This window comes from Platalea leucorodia, assembly GCF_965183815.1.
Source record: "Platalea leucorodia genome assembly, chromosome: 3".
In the NCBI taxonomy this organism is placed as follows: Eukaryota; Metazoa; Chordata; class Aves; order Pelecaniformes; family Threskiornithidae; genus Platalea; species Platalea leucorodia.
Window position 1 is genome coordinate 41,390,581 of NC_138825.1, and position 23,178 is coordinate 41,413,758.

General features: G+C 36.8%; 1 protein-coding gene across 2 annotated transcripts in view; it reads right to left on the bottom strand.

Annotated features, from left to right (window-relative positions):
* Positions 1-23,178, bottom strand: part of SDCCAG8 (SHH signaling and ciliogenesis regulator SDCCAG8) — a 75,719-nt gene that overhangs the window by 23,989 nt on the left and 28,552 nt on the right. For both annotated transcript variants that reach the window (XM_082306332.1, XM_082306331.1), the window contains 3 exons: positions 22,206-22,340; positions 18,570-18,686; positions 6,177-6,319 (listed from right to left, as the gene is read on the bottom strand). In XM_082306332.1, the coding sequence (XP_082162458.1) occupies positions 6,177-6,319; positions 18,570-18,686; positions 22,206-22,340 (395 nt within the window). The remainder of the gene's footprint in view (positions 1-6,176; positions 6,320-18,569; positions 18,687-22,205; positions 22,341-23,178) is intronic.

Genomic DNA, 23,178 nt, shown 5'->3' on the forward strand with positions numbered 1-23,178 from the left:
TACTTGCACAAGAAATCCTATTGATCTTTACTTCTTACGCGAGTCAAATTATTCATGTGACTCAAGATCAGAAGGCTCGGACCTCCATTCATTCCTCACAAGCTCTCATTTATGAAGAGGGAAGTGCCTCCTCCGAGCAAAAATAAAACATCAGAAAACTGGTTTCATTCATCAGAGGGGCCCAACCCTGTGGGAAGGTGCCGACCTACAGCTCTCCCCCCTTTCAACAGGAGCGAAGTTTTCTTATCAGTTTGCTGGATCAGTCCCCGGACCCACGTGCTTTTAGATCTCTGTCAGTCGCCAAATTCTGCATTCAATAGGCGGCTACGGTAAAATACGAAAACACGTAACCTTATTTAGGCGACAGGACCGAGAGCAAGAGACAGCTTTTTGTTGAGGCGGGAGGGGGCACGATACACCTAGGCGGGACGTGCCGAAAGCCCAGCAGGCCGCACGGGGGGCCCGGCGGCCGGCCCGCGCCTCCCCTCTCCCCCAACCCGGGGCGAGGGCCGCCGCGCGCCTCCAAACTTTGCGCGGTTGCCGCACGGAAAAGACGTTGCAAGGTCTTCTCTCCGGCCGACGGGCACACCACTGCACACATCGTGGAAGGCTGCAGCTACCCCGCCGCTTGCCTCTCGGTGGTCAGTCCTCCCAGCTGCCCTATCCGTTACTGTCTGATTAGCTCTGCGAAGGAGCCCCTCCCCGGCCAGCTTTCCCCGCCATCTGTTCCACACGCGATGGCTGCCGCCCAGCAGCCTCGCGCTGCCCTCCTACCTGGCACCCGGCTCCCGGCCTTACCCCAAAGTGCTAACACAGGTTCTCGCTGCTGGCAGAGTCAGGATTTCATTACTACTACTTTGACAAGTGCAGGGTTGTTTGTAATTTCTCTTTTATCCTGATTTTGATTGTACAACCACCTCCCACTGATTCAGTTTGCTTCAGTTTTGTTGCTCACAGATTTTACTCTCCACATTAATCTCCCTCTGGCATGTTACTGCATCTGTTCCCTTTTTTATTATTAATTTTCAAATTCCCACCATTTTTGACAAAAAGGAGGTAATCTACACTCTGCTTCTGCCCATTTCATTTTCTTTAATTTGGAAGATAAGTATGAAAGCGTGCCAGAGAAGTTAATTCTCAGTTAACAGTTTATTTTCTGGCATCCCGATGCCTTTGTATATGAAAAACAGATAGAAATAAATGTTGACTGAATCACAACAACATAGTTGCAACCGTCCCTAAATTTAATGAAAAGTAAACATATGAAGCAGAACCTAAAAAGTTTATTAGTTATCAGAGTTGTTTCACGTTATCACCCCTCCCTGCATTTTAAAAATAATAGTTTTGTACAAGATAAGCAGAATATAAAAAAATTAGAAATTAATCACTGCTTACACCTCATTTCTTCTCCCCTATCCCCCCGCTCCATCCCCCCAATTTAAGTGTTATTGGTCCCTTCATCAGTCAGTCAGTCTGGGAACATAAAACACATCTCAGTCATTTAATATTAGGAACAGCATTTCTTCAAATGTTACCTCCTTTCCAGCATAGATGATGGACTCTAAAAAAAAATTGTTGGCAAAAGCATGACAGTAAGTGTGCCGCTAACTAATAGATCCTACTAGAAAAAAAAACAACAGATAATACTAAGTACGGTGCAACTCCCTAGAAGGCTAAGTATAACCACCTTCTATAAATCAAGAAGTTAGTTTATATTTTATCATTTAATAGTATAGCTTCAATAGGGAAATGTATGAGGCATGCTGCAATTCTAACGAGGAACACTAGTGACGACATACAGCCCAACACCAAAGCTTCAGTGACTAAATAATGCCACAGGAACCCGGAGGTGGAATGATAGCTTTGTGTGCTTTATTTATTATACATGTAATACAAATTAGCACTAATGGAGTCGCTGAAACTAGCAAGAAGGACTGATGCACAGTAGAAAGGCTATAGCACTGCTAAAACCCACTGTACTCCCCAAATGCCACTTTCTTTGACATGCTGCTTTCTAGAGATCGTATCATTTTCAAAAATAAGGGAGAAAAGAAATATCACATAATGGGGAAAAAAATAATCAAGAACAACAACATCCACTGTCCTCACTGTAATACAAACTTTTATCCTTCAAGAGAGTGACACAGGGATTCCGGATAGCTTGGCGGGTCACCTGAACTGGAAGCACGGGTTCTTCTACTGTAATTTTTCCCCACCTACAAGTTGACATTCAATACTGCTTGTAATGTTTCATATAAGCAAACAAGAATAGTAAAAAATTAAATTAAATTAAATCTGCTTCAGTTCCACTCAATTACACCTCCCAGCAAACTTTAGACATTTCAGTCAAACATATCTTGAGCCATCTACCTATCTCCATGCCTGAAAAAATGCATAGAAAAAGTTCAATTTTGAAATTCAGTGACTCCCTCACTTCTTAAGATTTATTTAACCGCTCTGGCATACACAAACAGAACTACATCTGACTGCAAGTGAAACAAATAATAGATTCAAATTTGTTTTGTAACAAAGAGGAAATATTTTTAATGACTATTCCGTTACGCAAGAATAGTGAAAAATTTTACTAAATTAGATGACATCCTAAAATCTGGGCAAGCTGTTAACATCTTGCATCTTTTATGTGATCTTTTCCACTAGCATACTGACATGACTTTGAACGATTATTCTCTCACAAACTAAGAACAATAGATCTGTATGTTTTCTACTCTCTGAAGAACGGATTCAGATAAGCTTCATTAGCAAGACCAACCTTGCCAAAGTAACGGCAATTTAACGTTGACTTCAGAAGTAATTTCATAAGATTCTCCTACTATGGTAACTCTAATACAAATAACCACAAAGCTAAAACTAAGGTAAAAAAAAATAAATACTTTAAACAAGCACGATCAGTGTCATAGCATGGTGACATCTGCAAAGTTACATGACTGACAATTAAAACTACACAGCAAAAGTTCTGTATTTTCCCCATCATTTGAAGACATACGAATTAGAATTACTAACTAGATTCAATAACAGGAAATGCATGTTAATAGCAAGGATTTCTAAGCAACATATTGCTCCAGGAAGAAAGGTGACAGGAAAAGGCAAATTTAAACTCTGTGGCAATGGTTTAGAATAGCTAATTGTAACCTTTTCCTTGATTTTTAACAAGTACATTTTGTTAACTCAGAAGCTGTTTAGTTGGTAATCAATCAACGGTGTCTGAAAACTAGGATGCAGCAAAAGAAGTGGGACTCCTGGAAAAGAGTGCAGTTCTGCAGAGCACTTTCTTTTTCTCATTAAGACATGGACTGCGTGCTCTTTCTCATTTAATCCATTCATATAATATTTATCATCTCATTTTCATACATTAAAATCCAAAGTTCTCATATTCGTTTTATTATTGTATTTATTTACAATATCCAAACTTAGAATCAGTGGATTAGTAAGGAACTTTTCTCCTTAGTAATACGCAAATTCATACAAAAGAAAGAATTCTTTCTGTACCTCCCCAGCTACCTGTAATTTTTGCCAGAACAACCCAGACAGGTCACGCAAGGCAACAGAAAGACTATCCACAACCGCGTAACAGCCGTACAGGCCTCCCTCAAGTCCAGCGTTGTGAGAAGACTTGGAGTGGACCAGCTGGTCCTCTCCTGAAAAGAGGGAAATCAGCAAGACGAGGCCAAGGCCAGAATACCCAAGAGATGCACTAAATCAGTGCAATTTCTGCAGCAGCCTCCCACAGGCAGGACTCTAGAGCTTAAAATCTGTTTTCCTTGGCAAGTGCCACAGTGAATGATTCTATAACCCCCATAGGATTGCTATTACCACTACCCTTCAAGTGAGTATTCTTCACTGGCACAGCTGCCATTTGAGGTGAAGGGAAAAAACAATGAAAGAAGGCAGACTGTAAGCCAATAAAGTTCAGGTGCAACAACTATGGATGTACCGATCTATTAAAAACATACTGAGTTCAAAATGCAAAACTAATGCCACTAGAGACACGTAACTTTTATACCTTCACTAATACAAAAAACCTGCTCTGCCAGGAAGTGATCTGAGAGGAAGAAAAAGAGTACAGGCTAAGGAAAAGTTTCATTTCAGTAGGGGATCTTTTCCTCTGTGACTCAGGGAAAACAGATGACTATGCAAGAACATCTCTAACCCTGCCCGACCGGTCTAAGTACATGGGGACAACAGGCAACAGTTCAGGAGCAACGAATCTCTCATCTCTTCCCCCCCCCCCCCCCCCCCCCTTCTTCACCCATGACAGCAACATCACCTATTGTACTCCTAGATAGCACACAGACACTCCAAAGATAAGGAGGACACAAAAACCTCCAGAGAACAAAGTATTATAGAATTTAGGGAATATCAAGGAGAAAGATTTGAACCTATTTCCCACGCTTCAGTGTATATATTTTTCGGACAATTAGATGTCAGCATAGAAAACATTTCACTGCTTATAAGCATACTTATAAGCAGAGGCCATAACATGAACACAAAGTACAAAAAAATAAAATAAAGATTAGGACATTGCAGAAGCGTGGCTGCACTAGGTCAGACAAAGAAGCTGTGGCAATTCAGCATCTGTCTCGAAAATCAGATGTCTGTGAAACTGAATGAGAACAGGGCCAGTACAGAGCATTACTTGCCCAAAATACTGTTCCCAGCCTCCAGTGATTCGCATCTCAGAGACTCCCCGAGTCAGAGACCATAGACTGAAAAGCTACCTGAATCATCTGTATGTTAGGTATCCAACTTTAAGTACCTTGCTATGTAAAAGTAGGCAATAGTCCTCATTTTTACAAGTCGAGTATTCTCACAAAAAAAAGAAAAAAATTTGGCTAGTCAGATTTCCTCCAGATATCCAGAGCTTTATTGCATATAATCAGCCTTTTGCTAAAAGGAGCGTGGTAAGCCATTTGGTTAACTATCACAACAAATCATTATTAATAAAGTTCTGCTAAATCCAAACTTTAGATATCTTAACAACTCACCCAAAACTTTTTTCAAGTTCATTAACCTCTAGCATATTTTTTCCTCTAAATACAGGCTGTTAGAGTGGTACTTTCTTCCATCTGTTAAACAACCGTGCTCTGAATTACACAGAAATGTAGCTGAATAAAAAAGCGATTCATTGAATTTAATAGTTTAGGCGAGGCTCTATTTTATTTCCAGTTACTCAATGGCAGAATTCTCACAAAGCCCAAAGAGTAAGAGACTTGGATAAATACGCAGACTTCTGTTAAGTGATAAAAATCTGAAGGGTCTTTCCCCCCCCATGTAAAATTTAAACTAACTTAACTTCTTTTCCTTAAGGACTGAGCAAAAGCCGCCAGATTTGTTTCTGGATGTTCACTCTTGGGGGAAGCGGAACAAAACAACCCCCCCACACACAACCAAAACCCTGCAAACAGTCAGGCAATAGCATTTTCTGTGGCAAAATGAAAAAGTCCTGCAGTTACCAAAACTCAAGCCGCAATGAATAATTGGCATGTTAACCTTCTGGTGTTTTCTAGAAATGTGTAATTAACAGGACAGTAAATGGCTTTGGGAGCTATATCCAAGGATGGAATAAGCTCAGGCAAAGTCTCTTGTCGCACAGTGTTTGTGTTGTACCACATCTCCACTGAGCAGGTGACTTAAAACATCCTCTTCACGTATTTGAGCTTACCTCCTATTCATAGACAGTAATATTACCTTTTGATTATTTAATTTTCAATGCAGCTTAACAGTATTATGTTCATTTATGCACTCCTGGTCATTCTGCTGCAGAAACTTCAGGTTAGGAACTCCTAGGCTTAAAGGTGCTGCTCTACACTACAGTCTCAAACAACATTTAAAATGTCTTTGTCCTACCAAACACAGCAACAACAAAAAGAACGTAGCCGCGCTCTCCCCTGCTCTTCTTCCTGCCCAGAAGCATGCTACCTCATCACTGGAGCTGAATATTGCCTTTTCTTCACACTAGTAATTCACTTTCATAAATCATAGTTCATAACTCACTCTGTAGTTCATTACTCGCTTATTTAAATCTCCACTTTTAACATGACTGAGGGCTGCCCATTCAGTCAATGACTACAAGTATCTATAACAACTGTGGGGAAGCCTGTGGCAAAAAATTAGCAGAATGAAATTGGTACTACAGCATGTAATAGGATAAGGGGTACCTGGTGAGGTGCAGTTGGTGCTCAGATTTACTCAGCAGTTCTGTCAGTTTTAGGCACTCCTCTCTGGCTCCTGTCACATCCTGCTGGGCTTGTTCCAAACGCTGTTTGTTTCCATTCAGCTCTAATCCTAGTTTTTCTATTTTCTTAGAAAATTGTAGAACCAAAGAAAGTGTATTTAAGAAATGCATAGAGATAAGTTTTAAGACAATAAATCTTAATGTGATCAAAGCTCCCGAAAAATAATGCACGCTTTTGTTTAGAACAAAAGTTGTTGATAAAAACTGCAAACCAAGCAAATTAAAGTATTTGAAATTACATTCTTATGAAAAGCTAAAATGCATATCATATTTAAATACATTAATACACAATCAATGTTATTGTCTTCATGTGGCTTAAGAGATAGATGCATTCAATCATTTTCTGATTTTCTCATGGGAAGGCTTCCATATCTGTGTCCTGAACTCACTGCGTTAGAAAGCCAGAAAGCAGCAGAACAGTGGCCACCTTCAGAAGCTGCTGGACATAGGATAGCTCTTGTCGTCATTTATTTTGCTTATCTATTACATGAGTAACAACACATGAGAATTTAGCTTTGTCATATTCACGTAATATTATGCAAGAGAATAAAGGTCATTTTGTGATTTTACCATTACTGAAAATAAGTTATTTATGACTTATTACTGACTCCTAAACCTACCAGCTGCTGTTAATCCTATCATTTTCTTAACATCCTTAGTCTTCACATGTCAACTAAACCAAATAAGTAAATCTAACTCAGTCGATGAGTCTATTAATTTATTTTACAAATAACAATAAGCAAATTTGCATGACCAGCATCTTTGATTCCAGAGAAGCACCCTGGACTCACTATCTCTAACCGAATCATATTGTCAACTGTTCAGACATTTTTCACAAATATTCTCAGAAGGAATACAGTTTGCTCTAAGTCCATATACAACAAACAAGCACCTGTAGGAATACATCTGTAACGTAATACTATACTTTGTCCTAAGGATGCTTTTCAGGAGGCCAGTGGAGTACGGGATAAGCTAACAATGTAGTTTTATCATGTAGTAACTATTCTGCACTAACTCCCTACATAAATATTTATTCGTTGTTGGGCCTTGAGGGAACTTGCATGTTTTTCAGTCAACTAAACTGTGAAAGGTCATTTGTAGTACAGAATAAAATTGTTCATATAAGGAGTTAGTGCTGAATAGCTATTATACTTTAAATTCATACCATAACTTATTTTGTGATAGTTTCTTCATGTAGACAAGCCTCAATATCTTCTTCAGTTAATGAAATTATTCATTCAAACATTCTACAAGAACAAATGAATGTAATTCCGTCCCAATATTTGCACTTGAAGCACCTTCGTAATAATGTTCTCTTTTCCTCCCATGAAAATGTTAACCTAAACCACTTAGAGTAAGTCATGATGTCACAGACAAACATAATCTCTTCATCCAGAAAAAGGTTTCATAATGGTTTTTTATTTATTTTTAATTTTGCTAATTACTTAACTGTACACTTTTTTCCCCCAAGAGCACTCAAAGATTCACGAAGGAAATTTTGATTAGAATTTGAATGTCACCTTGCTTTATCAGATAGACCACCCACCAAATTAAATCGGTAATTCCAAGTTTGAATACAAAGATAGTGAAACTATCTGCAAAATTGTTAGTACTCTTCCCCTCTAAAGAATGTAACAACCTATTCCACTGTCAGAATATTTTAAAACCAGGTGTGCAAAGGTATGCAGTTACATATGCTTTGCATTTTCAGTTATTTCCAGAGACTTTTGCATATTTTGAATAGAACAACAGAAGTCTCGGTGGGTTCTCTACACCCTATTTTTCTTAACAGCAGCAGCTTATTAATGTTATTTCTCCATTCGTAGTGAACAGGGACACAAGTTCTTCACTGTCTTTACAACTTAAAGATAGGGAAGTTCTGCCACATTCTTAAAATTTGCTTTAAGAATACATCCATTCAGCATACCTTTAAAAAAACCAAACCACAAATCAGTCGAAAAGCATCAACTAAGTATTTGAAAAAGCACAGCCACAGCTGAGAACATAAATACACTCTAGATCACTCCTTCAGGGAAAAGTTTCAAGGAACAGATGGGCTTTACACCATTGCCTTGAGTTAAACAGGCTCAGTCAGGTTTTGACACAGACCCACAGAAGGAAGCAAATTCCAAGTGCAAGAACCTCTGGTGAAAATGTTCTGCTTCCATCAGCCAGATGTTGAACCTGCAGGGTTGAATCCAAGAATACATCTGTAGATTTCAGTTGTCATGGAAGTGCAGAGGGAAATTCTCAGAGAATGACTCCATGACAGGATCTTTAAAGATTCACAGGAGTCTTATGATTTCTATAAAAAGTATCAAGAAAGCAAACATAGGTTTTGAAGAAAAATTTTACTTCTGCTACTTTCATCAGTAATTCCAAAATTCAGAATCCGCTCCTTTATACACACACACAAACGTACGTGTGTGTTTGTGCATGTGTGTAGGTGTATATAGATATAGATACATATGTATATATATAAAAAAAAAATCTTAAAATACCAATATTTAGAGGTACTCACGGTGTGAGCTGTATGAAGAATAGGAATTCTACACAAGAATTCTGGCAATGACCATGGCAGAAACAGCAGACAACCTAATGAGAATGGGATGGCAGAAAAATGCCGCCCAAGGGAACACGCTAACAGCAATTCAGAAACCAGAAGCATCTAATCCAGGTATGTTTAGGGATATCAACCAAATTCTTCTTTTTGGAACACCAGAAAACGTTCATTGAAAATCATTTGGTAGGAGCCACGCATCATCACACTGAAAATACACAGCCCATACTGTGAATGCTACATGTTACTTCGGTTTAAAAACTCAGTTAATAGTTGGAAACATATGAAGCCTCAGAACTTGAGACTAGTTTATACAATAAAAAACAACCTGCTTCCCTCTCCTACAAACAGTAATAGTCTCACAAATGTATACACTCTATCCTGAAATATGTTAAGTCCAGTCCATCACTAAGTCATCACAATATAATCACCACTTAAAATATAGAGAAATTACAGAACCAATGAATCTTCTTCACTGTTCCTGCAAGGAACCTTATCAGGCAGCATCTTTCCAAAACTACTCAGACTCAAACTAGTTTTCATGTTACTTTTAGTTCCCATTTCTTCTACTGGGAAGCTGCAAGCAGTTCTGCAGCTGCTATCTGGGCCCCAGCGTAATTGTAGCGAGAGAAACAGAAACAAACCACCAACTAAAGTATTTTGCTGACAACTCTGCTTCTCATGCAGCGTTAATTTGATCCCTCAGTGCCTATCACTTGTGATACAGCTTTTTACAACATGACCAGAGAGTATTTCTTCAAGGTACTTAACTTTTCAATGTATGTGAGAGACAAGAGATGGAGCACAGAACTGCAAAAAGACAGATGACAATCTTGCATTTAAGAAAATCTGAAACAGATTTTCAGTATAACAAGGAACAGAATTATCATAATGTATACGTACAACAAGACTACATTAAGGTTGGAACAGGCAACTTCTGGTGCTTAACTCCAGAACTTTAATATTCTTATTACTTCTGCACATAATTTTAAAAGTACTATTTAATCTGTCATGCACTGCACTTGCCTAAACTCCCAGGAATATCAACAGGCACTTTGCCATTGAAAGATGGCAGGCTAAACCTCAGTAAGGCAAACATCATTATTAGTAAGTTGAAACACATTAACACCAGTCCGCATGCATATCCAATTCAGTTACAAGAAAGAAGCTTCACTGAACAAAAATTAAAGCACTGGTGAAATATCACTGCAGCAAAATTTTATTCTATATCAATTATTCTTTTTTCAGTATTACCACCAACCACCTTTCATATTTTAAGTTTTCCACTTTGAAGCATATAGGACCCTTCTATTTTTTTTTTCTTCAAACACTTAAAGCGAGTGTTTCACTTCTCATTCATTAGTTTATGATGAGTTTACAAATTACCTTCTGATTTTCACAATGCATTTTTAGGTGAACACACTGGAGATGCTCATTCAGTGACAATAATGCAACTTACTGGAAAATATAAAAGATGATTTCTCAAACACTGTCTCAATCTTCAAATATCCTCTTCATAAATTATCTGAAATTATCTTCACCTAACAATACTTATGCATGTTGTAAAAATGTGCTGTTTAATTAACTAGACATCTCTTTATCTCTACAAATTCTGATAAAATGAAATAATAATTTCATTCAAAACAAGACAAATTAAAGATTAAAATAATTGCTTAATTCTTTTCATACTGATGCTGATTCTATTGTATGCAGAAAAATGCAACTTTAAATTCCAAACTGGCAGATGTTTTTCACAGAATTTTAAACAGCAGCAAACTGACAGAAAAGACAAACGCTTTTTTTTTTAAACAAATGAGAATGATTAAGCAGTGATAAAAGAACCCATACTCTGCAGTAAATGCAAGAGCAACTTTAGAAGACTTCTAACAAAATAAAAAATCTGCTAAAACCAAATGAATTAATAAGAGATTTACAACATTCACTGTTGTACCAGTATGCTCACACATCAGGTAAGAAAATACACCTGATACATACAGAATATAACCTGAAAATATATATATAATAAATATAACCTGCACTGACTATACCATTGCACAGATTCTGTAGTAAAATAATTCCGGAGGGGAAAATATTTTTGTGAATTTACAGTACTTTCTTTTTGTTTCACATTTCATTCTCTACCATCATTAAAAGATTAAAGGGGCATAAAATAGAATTTAAAATACAAGAAAAAATATAAAGTAATACAAAATTACATATAATTACTATGGTGGTTGGTATTTGCAGGTATATCCCCAAAAAGCAATCAACATCTATAAAAACCCATACGCTTCAAATTAATACACAGTAAAATTTTACAGGCCCTGATGCTCACATGCTTAGTTTCATTTACTAAAGTAGCCCTTCAAAGCAATGAAATCAGTGATAGTGCACAGGACTGAGGCTATAATCAAGGTCTTTCTAAGAGGTGCCACCAGTACAGGCATTCACATACACTTAAATATTACATATAAGTGACAGGAAATTTTTGCTCTGTTTAACACTGATCTCAATCCATGTTGCCTTCTTTACTTATTAATATACTAATTAATCAGGGACAGAACAATCATACCCTACTACAACACAACTTTTTAAATTATTTTTTAATTAAAAAACCCCAACAAAACAAGGCAGTTTTTGTAGCGAGATTGAGGTATTTTACTTGGAAAGACGACTATCAGTCCATAGGCAGCAGGGGTCACTTGCAGTCATTTCTATCCTAATCCTGATATCAATCAAGCAACTTTAGGTTCTGAGTGGTCTCTAAACCTCAGACCTCCCAGGCATGGCCATCTGACATAGCATATTGCACCTGAAGAACTATCCAACTTTGTAAAGAGAGTTAGGGCCATCACGAGGTTAACACCCGCCACATCCCAACAATGTTTTTCTCCCTTTTGCACTCTCTATGAATTATTGCTGCTTCCCATTCAAATCTGAATGAGGATACAAAGCAGTTATGAAAACTACATGGGGTTTCAAAGGGGAAATCTCCTTTCTGCAAGTAGATTTATTATAAAGCTATGAGAACACACAAAAAATAGTAAGAAATACAATGTACACAAGGCTTCAAAGAGTTCACAAAGACCACCTCTTTCAAAGTCACTTCACAAGAACCATAAGACAACTGCAAAGTCTACAAATCATTTAGCCCAAACCAGAAATGTGAAAACCTTCCATGACATGGAAGGCAACTAATGTGAACAGAAAAGCAAGAAGAGAAGTAACCCCAAATAAACACCTACAGATCCTTTGAAGGGTTTTCCCTATGGCTGGCGCACAAATCAGTTGACCTCTAAAGACCAGAGGGACAAGGGAAGACACAACCTAGATAAGCAATGCAGGCTGTAATTTGTTGGGTGGCTATTATTCTAACCTGATCTGGTGGGACCCCCGAATTCCTCAAAGAGAATTAGTTTTGTGACCACTTTGTCACTTGTACTGCAAAGAAACGTAACGGCACCTGGCAGTACTGTAGCACCCCATGCGCTCCACTAAAAGGCAGAGCCTCAAGATGAGAGCCATTACCTAAGCAAAAGTCAGCAGCCACAAACCCTCTGCTTCCAAATAGACTGAGAATTAATAGGGACAGGACGCTGCAGTTTGCTAAGAAGAGCAGGGGTGCTGGAAGAACTTCCTTGGAATAGCATGGAGGGGGATGCACACATCTTTAAATCCTGTTGAAGCAAACCTTTCTACCTGTAATTGTTAGCTGGGGCAAGAAAAAAATTAATGTTGCTAATGTATATTTATGAATACACACACAATTTTTTAATTAAGCAATAATATTAGGTGTCTGTCCTTGTGCAAACTCTCAAAGAGCAACATGGATACTGTGGATAAATACCCTGGGAAACAGACAAGAGCGAATAGCTGAAACATGTTATACAAGGATTTTACCTCATTATTTCCCTGAAAATATTTGCTTTTAATTTGCCAAAATATTTGAACTGCAATACTATTCAGGAACAAAACTTCCAAACTCATGGAGATTACTACAGTCACATTTTAACAGACAACATTGCAGCACTAGAGATTAGCTCGGCAGCCACCAGCAGAGATAAGAAAGTGATTTTGTTCCACAGTGGAACAAGATCTTTCTTCTTTTTTTTTTTTAATGGATTGCACTGAGGGGGGGACAGGGGCATGGGAGAGAATGGGGTGGTGCAAAATAGATGGTTTGCTTGCTGATAAAGGAATTTCAGAAAAGGAGGGATGCGTACAGAAAAAAGGAAGGGGAAGATTACTCCTACTTCATTATAGAAAAACAGGAGAGAACAAAACTTACTCCTTTTATCCTTTCAAACACATATTTGAGATTACTGATGTGGGATTGGCTCTTTTTTCCTGGACAGCATTAAGGAATAGCTGGAAAGAAAACCTATGCTGTAACAACCGACAAGTAATAGTCAGAGACTTTTACCCCCTTTTTCTTCTGGTTGTTGGCACAATGACTATTGATACAGCAACCACTTTTCTAGTCTAAGAAAAAAAAAAAACTACAGAAAATAAGGATTTCTTTAAATATAATGCATGTACGCACTATACCAAGAGCTATGCAATTCTTTTCCTACTTTGAATAATGTTTAGTGCACATAAATGATTTTCTCTTTCCATGCACTAACGGGGTGGCACCACACCAGATGACAGAACATGGAGCAATGTTACCTGGGCCAACTACACCTATGAACAACAAAATCCTGATTACCAACTGGGTCATTCCTCTTAGCAGGCCAGCTGCTTAGGGGAAGCAGACCAGTACAGAAAATGCAGACCAGTCAGTACAGAAAATTCTGCGCCTGGGAATCCCAGTCCGAGGGGTTTTTCTTATGGAAACATGACAAAGAATTTAATGAAGGCTGCTCATACCACTGATCCTTGAGGAATCGATGGTTGACAGAGGAAAGCCATAGCAGAGCAGCAGCAGCCATACCATAATTGTAATTAAACATTTCTTTTGTTATATATTGCAGGGTTGTAGATCAATGTTTTTCCTCAAAAATCTTGAAATGAGCTAGTAAGTTCAGTTATAAAAAAAGAATTATGTTCCTCCTGAATGGGTCAGAAAATTCATATCAAAGCAAGACAAAGTACTATCATTTTACTCCATCCTTACTTACCCATTTTCAAATTAGTGCCTTGAATGCCCAAAACTGAAAATGATACATTAAAAAGAGTTCAGTTACAGAAAAGTTTATCACATTTTCTTAGTGCTTTCTTGTCCAAAAGCAATTTGGTTTTGCTACTTTTAAGGCCATTATACTCAAGATCAGACCAGGTAAGAAAATTTGATGCTAAGAGTTTCAAGCTGTCTGCTAGGTTTGGGGTTTTTCCTCCCTGCCAAATAGTATTCAAGTATGTTTACTGATATAACAGAATTTCTTTTCAAAATAGAACTTCCAGAGCATCTTTTTAACTAACGAGGTCACAAAATCTTAGGTATAGGACTGTTACAAGAATACCCATAACACATAATCCTAACCCATCTTCACCAGCGTTATTGAAACTTGCAATTTTTCTAAGTTTCAAAACATCTGGTGATATCCTGAATGTCCCAGCTTGTGAAAAATCTTGTATCACATGGAAGTCTGATACCTATTCATAAAAAGACATTTCAGTGAATCAGTGTCTTCAGAAGGCTGTATTGGTCTTGCATCGGACACTCTGCAGCATTGCCAGGATATACATGCAAATTCTTGTCCTGCATTATTTCTGATGAAGACACAGTCAGTAACCTCTCCACTTAAAATGTTTAAATTAGATTACTATAAATCACGGATTTATCACAGACGAGATGAACATTCCCAAAATACCTTTTGGCAAAATGCTTTTGGACTGCAATTTTGCCAGATTTTTATTTGTCTGCAAAATTGTCAGTCTATAGTGTACAGAGACATCATTTAGGTTCTGTCATACTACACAAAAATGCTTTCCTGTGTCGCTCTTTCCACTTGCATAGCTTGTGCATATCAGTGACTCTCCAACTTCTTCTTATTTGGGCTTATGAACTTCCATACAGGCAACTCGTAAAAATCTGTGGGTTTTGGTATAATATTTCTGGAGCTTTTCGTTCTGTCACCTACAAGGTAGGTAACAGAATTCTGTAGTCCTTTGCTTCAAACTACGTTTGCCCAATTTTAACGACAGTATTAAAAGAATGGCTTTTTACAGGTTAAGATTACCGGCTTGGATTTATTTCTACACCAAAGTATTTATCCAATTCTTCAAAACATGGTAAAATAAAATTTAAAAGCTTCTGTTAGTTTCTGAAGTTGGATTTAACATGTCCTATTGCTTTATTACAAGGAGACCACAACTCCCAGTGCTGCAATGCTACTGGTAAGAGCTATCTAATAAGGATGACGCCCAAATTGGCTGGGACTGCATAAACCAATACTACAAAACTGTTTTCACTTCTACATGCTGAAGCTTGCAAGAGTTTATAAACCAAATAAAAATGACTTACAGACAAATAGAAAGCAAATGATTAACAGTGTACTTCATTTTTATTTTTATAATGCAGAGCAGAAAAGAGCAAGTGATGCTAACCTGAGGAAAGGATTTCATAGTGTGTCAGAAGTATGATTTCTATTAGAAATGCACAAATTATGCCATGCAGTGCTTCCAAATTCACAGAAAAAGTATTATAAAAGTGAAGTCCTGCTGTGTCAAATATGCCACACAATTTTTGTTCTGATAACAGCTATTTAGGTTAGGGCGTGACTTTTCTCTGATATAGCTGTGCTAGTACAACCCCTAGTGTGGACAGAGTTTACTGCCATGAAGGCATTAAACCAGTATAACTTATAAAGCTTGTTCCTAAGAAGGAAAAGTATTAAGTAAGGCACTGTTATTTCAGCACAGCTACATCCACAACGGGAAAGCTGAGCGAGAAAAAGAGAGGGCACTAGGTTATGCTACTTTACAACATACTGGGCCAGATGAACAGATGCAGTTTTTGTGTAGAGAAACCGTGTGGTATATGTCTTTTCCCCCCATTCCCTCCATAATCCTAATGTTAATCAGGCTCACGATGGATGATGTTACAAAACACTTATTCAATTTAAATGGTAACATTGCTCAGTGCTTCTTCATTTTTATTCTAAGAAATACTCATGTCAAATATTAATAACAGGTAGTCACACCAAGGAACCAATATTTGTTATTAGTCTTAACTGAGTAATAAAGATAGGAAAAGAGATATTAGAATAAAAGAGAATAAGACCAAACATATATACTCCCTTTAATTTTCCTAAATGATACAATTCAGCTTTGAAGAACTTTATAAATATCAGTGTATGATCAATACATATCTGTATTTACTGACATGTACGTATCTGATGATCCTAAATTTTACATATGGGGATTTCTGCCTATTCTGGCACAGCTGAATAACTTCAATCCCTTTTTAAAAGTCACTACATATAAACTAAAATACATCTTCAAAACTAAAATTTTTCCACAGCACAATTACAAATACAATCATACCTCAAGAAACAGTAGACTCACTTTCAATATATCAAAAGACAGTCTGAAACACAATTCTTTTCTTTTAAAACAGAAAAACGCGCCATTTAATATAGAATAGCATGAAAATTTTCGTATATTATTGTCTCTCTACTTTTAAAAAATAAATATGTATTTATTATGAACAGATGGTGGCCAAGGAAGGTATCAACTCTCTCTCCCTTAGCCAGAAGGTCAGGTCATGGCTGAGAGACCAAAGAACAATTAGTGTTTGCTATTCAGTGCCACATAAGATGAAACATTTTAGGTTTTTCTTTAAATACAAAGCTAGACGTGATTGAGCTGTTTTCATTTCATTTAAATGAAATAATTTGTAATGACTTACTAACATTTGTTAAAATTTGGTTTAAAAAAAAAAAAAAGGCAAAAAAAGCAAAGCCCCAAAACATACACACAACGTTTTTGGTTGCCTTTTAACATATTAAATAATATTAGGACCGATACAGAACTTTCTTGGTTACTAGAATCACAGCTATAAAACAGCTGCTAGATGCTGTTCCTGAGAATTTCAAAATAGTTCGTCTTCCTTTTTTTAAAGAACCAACAATCATATTTGAACAATATAATTACTTTACGTAATTACTGAATTATTCTAATAACCTTTGCTGATAGGAACTCCCCCTCCCATCACTTCACTTTAATTATATCAAATTATAAATCACCACATTTTGGTGTATTCATTCCCACACTGAATAAAATACCAGTATGTCGATACACGAGGTTAAAATATTTTGTTAAATTTTGCAATTTGTTCAAAAGGCAATCCTGAAGCAAGTTGGAGAACAGGATTTAAAATCCAAGATACTTCTTCAAATATCTTATTAAACACATCCTGTTTTATTTGTATGCCAAGATTATGCCAACTCTCTTATCTGTGATATCTGTCAAGACACAGACGACAAGCCTGGCTTTTGTTTTTTAAAGTGTCCTTAGGCCTAAAGGATGCAGGAGTTAAAAAAAAAAAAGCCAACCCTGAAAACAAAATACTTTAAGGCCCCTGTTTTTCTGCGCTGTATGATCTTCTATACATATTGAAGAGTTATTTTATCTAATAAACTTCTCTTTTGGATTTTACATATCTTTTTATTATAATTTGAATTAAGATTGCTTCCAGCATAAGCTCGTACTCTATTAGGTTAATAAACTTACTGTCCTACATGAAGATTTTGGGGAACTGGTAAATAAAAATATAATTTTAGAAATACTGCATTTTTCCTTACAGATATTCTCACACAGGGACTGTTTTTTTTCAGTTATTTACAAGAAAAAAAAATTATTTAAAACCTGTTGGATAGGCTGCTCTAATAACAAAATGCATATAAAAAAATTATCCTCGTGTGCATCTTATACATCTATGTATACAGAAGACATCCACTCTCATGTGCAAATCACAACTTATCAAGGAATAACTGGAAGTTTGAATACCTAGAGAAAAACGGATAGAACCTCAACAAAAGGGGCACTTCAAAAGATGCAGATTACACCTCTTCAAGCTGTTTGCCAAGTATGTCGCAGGTTACTCTAATAATCTTTCTTACTGCATGGCATGTTTTCTCACAGACTACCTGTAAGGCATATACTGTTTTTTGTATTATTATAAAACACAGTTTTAGATAATCAACAATTCATGCCTAATGGAATTTTTATAAAGTTATTTTTTCTAGAAGTTTTTTGTTGTTGTTGTTTTTCTGGGTTTTTTTGTTGTTTGTTTTTTTTGTGGTTTTTTGTTTGGTTGGTTGTTGTTTGTTTGTTTTTTTTTTTAAACTTTTCTATGAATCCCAGCATTCATTAACCTTGAATCTTTAAAGAAACTGGAAGATAAATGATTTTCATTTTTGGTATAGTTAGGTTATACTTAGAGTCTTTAACGTTTTGTCAGACTGCATGTATATGTAATTATGTGTGGATTTATTTGTGAGAAAAAGTGTATAAACATATGTATACAGTACATACAATTTAAGTACGTTGTATGAATACATATGATAGAGTAATTCTATATGAAAGCATGGGATGAGTATTATGTAAAACTGAACATACCAGGGCTGAAAACAAGAATAAGATAACCAAGAGGTATTTATTTAACAGCAATAGCTGGCTTGTTGCCATTAATTTAGAAACGATTTAACAGTAATAAATGACCACTATTAGAAAAACGAATCATTCCATCTTCCGAAATAACTCTACTTAGGCTTCTAATAACTGCAAAGTTATAGCAGTATTATCTCTTACCTGGTCCTTAATTTCAAGCTCCCTTATAGTTTTTGTTCTGTACTCTCTGAGCTCCTTTTCTGCCTCATCCTTCTTCATTTTGGTTTGATTCAACTGATAGCGCATTTCTCCACACACCTGTTAGATTATACAGACAACACGATCTGTAGCTTGAAGAATCCATAGCCCAGGGTCTGCAATTAGATCTTTTGGTGCCCTCTAGAGGTCATTTAAATGCAACAGATTTTAATTTACAGATATTTTAAGACTACATATGGTAAATGTTTTTATATAAAAAGGTGGATCTGAATTCTCTATATAGTCATTAACTTTGAAATATGCAGTGCCTTCTAGATTCGATTATATTTGGATCAAGATTTTGCTACGTATAAATATTTATGTTGTAAATATATGTGCTACTAAATACAGTTAAACTACAGTTGCTGGTTTTATATTCTTCTCCCATTCTCTCTAAAATCCCAAGAAAGTCTATGTCAACACTTTCAAAACCTAGAAGTAAAGGATCTATCATACTCCTATATAAGGGCATAGTTTCTTATCTTGCCAATTTTCCACTGTTAAGAAAGAAAATGTTTAGATGTCAATACGGTAATTTTCAAAGTTACATCAGAGCATTACAGACTTACTACAAACTGAAGATAAATTGTTTAGAAGCAATGCCTAATTCAAATATACGCATGGGCCAGAAGAAAGGGATCAAAGCAACATTTAAAGAAATGTAGTATCACTTCCACAAAGGCAACAATTATTCTCTGCTGCTGGGATGTTCATTATGTTATCTCCTCATTCCTTTCCACCTGAAGGCAACTCAACTTCAGAAGGTCTGGGGAGGGGTGAGGGGAAAGAAAGAGAAAGAAGAAAACCCCACACCAATCCCTCCCACACAACTTCCACTACTGCTTCGCGGAGATGTTAGTCTCCCATTTCCCAGTCTAAGACTTTTAAAGGATTCTATTTGATCTTATCTGTCCAGAATGGAGAAGGATGGTGGACAAGCTGTCCCCGTTTTGTCCTTACCCTGTGGAATCACCTCCAATTTGTGCCTATTCATTCCACCTTAATTAACCAAACATAAATACATGCACATTCCCTAATGAGAACGCAAATGCGTTTACTCACAGCTACTCTTAAGAGAACTTTCTTTCCAACTCACTCTGCTTCCCTGCCCCAGTCATATTCTTTCACCAGACTTGCTTCCTAGATGTGCACACTTTTAATGTGCTGCTACAGTCCTCTGTGCTTCTCAATAATCTCCTCACACACATCCTACAACCCAAATTAATTTCTATTTTTCAGTCTCATACCTCTTCTCATTTTCACTACTTTTTTTTTTTTTTTCCTTCTTCTTAAAAAAAGGTAGGGTAAAAGTAAATACGCATACTGCAATCAAATCACCTTAGGAAAAAACAAAACCAACTGTCATAACTTTAAGAAGCAGCATCACTTATAAATTCAAAGGACAGCTTGTGACTTTAGCCGTGTTGCAAATAACTCAAAGTAGCAAATGCTCTGAAGAATGGCAGAGTTCTAAAGCATTATCTTTTATTGATACTGAAATATCATATGCAACTAAAAAATCCTAAGATGCAACTGCATGGATTGCCAACCCTGTCTTTCTACCTCCTCCTTTCTTTATATGAAGGATGTAACAAAGTGTGATATGTCACTTCCTCCGAGCAAAATAAAAAAAAAAAAAAAAAGTCATCTTCGCCTTCAGCTCCCCCATACATCGTACAAAGCGAATAACGCAGAAGAATCGGCAGATGGTGCTGTCCTAATAATGGATTTTTCAGTCTCCTCATAGTTCGGAATGAAGGAAAAAGATTCTCACTCCAAACTTTTCTCCCTGACTTCTGGTGCATGCAGAAAAAATATTTCAGATAAAACTCAAAGGAAAAATGATGCTATTTGCTGTTTTTAATAATGGCAAACCGAGTTTGGAAACAAGGAGCCAGATTCACAAGCAGAGAGAGATGTCACTTACATAGGCAATGAAAAAGGTCGGGGTGATGCACACAGTCCCAACAGCTCAATGGTCAGGACTTTCCTCCAGGATGTTTGAGACTTCTCAATTCAGAACAGGGACACAAATGCAGTTTTCCAGTCTCTCAGGACAGTGCAATAAAAACACAGCATAGACTACTGCAATGTGACCACCTATCCAACTTCGTATTGATTAATGTTAACTGAAGCAGGGACTGGAACCACAGCGTCACCTCTCCTGGGAGATTGCTTCAAATCGGTAGGCTATAAAATTGTTCTTTCCAAGACCAATGGATATTTATACCTACTACCTTTCTAACTCCACCCTCGCCCTGTAAGTGGTGCTAGTCATCTGTGAACTCAGTCTGAAAAAACAAAAGTGTGTTTCAGAAATGGTGAATTAAACCATTTTGACATTATTGAATTGATCCCTCATTTGTCTTTCAGCTGAAATTGGATTAAATTTTCTAATAAGTTTGGATGACTTTTTGCTGTAAATTTTCTGCAATACTTTCACCTATTTCTACCAGCAGGGGCAGCAGAGGAAGACAGGAACTGATGAAAACCTCTCCAGAAGTCTCTAGAGGCCTAAAGAATGAATTGCTTGCCAAAACCTTGCAGGTAACAACTGGGGAGGTAGGACTGGCCCTAGGATTATTGGTAAGGTATACAGACATTTCAAGAGGCTGTAACAAATTCGAGTTCTCACATTGTCTGTTCTATAGAAATTTAGCATCCCCTCATCTTCATGAAGTTCAAGTTCTTTCTGTAACAAGTGAATAATGAAAAAATCAAGGAAAAAATTTTTCACAATGAGGGTGGTGAAACACTGGAACGGGTTGCCCAGAGAGGTGGTAGATGCCCCATCCTTGGAAACATTCAAGCGCAGGCTGGATGGGGCTCTAAGCAACCTCGTCTAGTTGAAGATGTCCCTGCCAATTGCAGGACTAGATGACTTTTAAAGGTCCCTTCCATCCCAAAGAATTCTATGATTCTATAAAACTAAGCTAATAAAAATAATCACTTTAATAGTGTGTTATCCCCCAGCATAAATTTTGGATGACAATTGTTTTTTCTTTCTCATGTTATGACGCGCATTAAGGCTCTAATAGGTTGAGAAACATGCAAAATAAAGCACCCAGAAGTGATACACATAAATAAATAGATAGATGTTAAGCTACAATTCTTAACTGGAAGATATCTTTGTAAAAGGCATACCGTCAACAGTAATGAGTAAAGCAGTACACTGCATACCAATTCTACAGGAAAGTACTAGAAAAACAGTGATTTAATACAGCTCCCTTTATTTTAGCACTGCATATCCCAGAGGTAGCAATTACAGGACGGGGTTGAATACTGTGGTGTCTCATGCACACCAAATGCAACTTTAAATGAAACACTGAATTGCAGTTTTAGTGATTTGCATAGTCCGCAAGGTAGAAAGCTTAGCTTTTGCCTCTCAAGGTGACTCGGCAGACTGAAAAAGTTATGTTTTTATTCATAATACTGTGTCTCTGGGATTTTCAGATGAAGTTTACATTTATCACATGTTCTTTACCAATCGAGAGGAAAATGCAGAAATAAAAAATTTCTCGTTTTTCATCACAATGATAAGGAAAACCAAGCTCAATACTCATTTATAAATGTGCCTACCTTATTCATGTCCATTTCATGAGATGCAAGCTGATGTTGTGATTCTTCTAACTGGTTAACTAGAGAGTTCTTTTCCCTTGTAATTCTCTCTACCTGAGCCTCCAACATGGCCACATTCTCAGACATGGCTGTCACCTGCAAAAAGCCCAAGAACACTGTAATGATGCAATTTGACCAACCACAGATCTAAATCTTGTGGGACTTTCTCCTTGAAAGCAACTGTAGTTATGTAGCCAAAATACGTAGCATTAAAAATATAATAAAAAAATTAAATTTATACAATAAAAATACATAATAAAAATATAAATTCAAAATGCAGCAGAATATGGCTAAATGATTTTAACAACAGGTTCACTATTTTGAATTAATTTATCATACAGGAGTTTATTTGAAGCTTTTCATCAACCGGACTAGTCTCCAGGACTTGTTAGTATGGACAAAATGTCAGAAGCTGCGGTTGCATTATTCTTGCAGCTCTAAGACCACTATTTAACACTTTCTTATCCATCCTTATGTAGATTGATTTAAACCAAATCATGTTCCCCCAGGTAAAGAAAACTGCTATTGCAACCACAGATCTTAAATTAATTTTCAAGTTCAGAAAACATTTCAGCGCTATAGATCAAAGCATGATGTTGTACAAAACACATATTGGAATAGTATGTTAAAAATGCTAATGTAATTCAGATCAAATTTTGCTGAATGGTAAAAAAATGTAACAATAAAGCAGAGACAGTGACCCTTCAGCTATTTAGCCCTGAAGCTTACTAATATAAGTGGAAATAATGGTGTCTGACAGTTCTAGGTTAACTTACAGGAATCCAAAGCCAAACCTAGAGGATTATATATTCATAACTATTTTTCACTGATTATACATCCACCTGATTTATGCATCATGCCAATTCTCCCCTTCAAACAAATCACTTCATAAAGTAAGCGATAAAATATTCATATGCAGGTTGACTTGATGCAC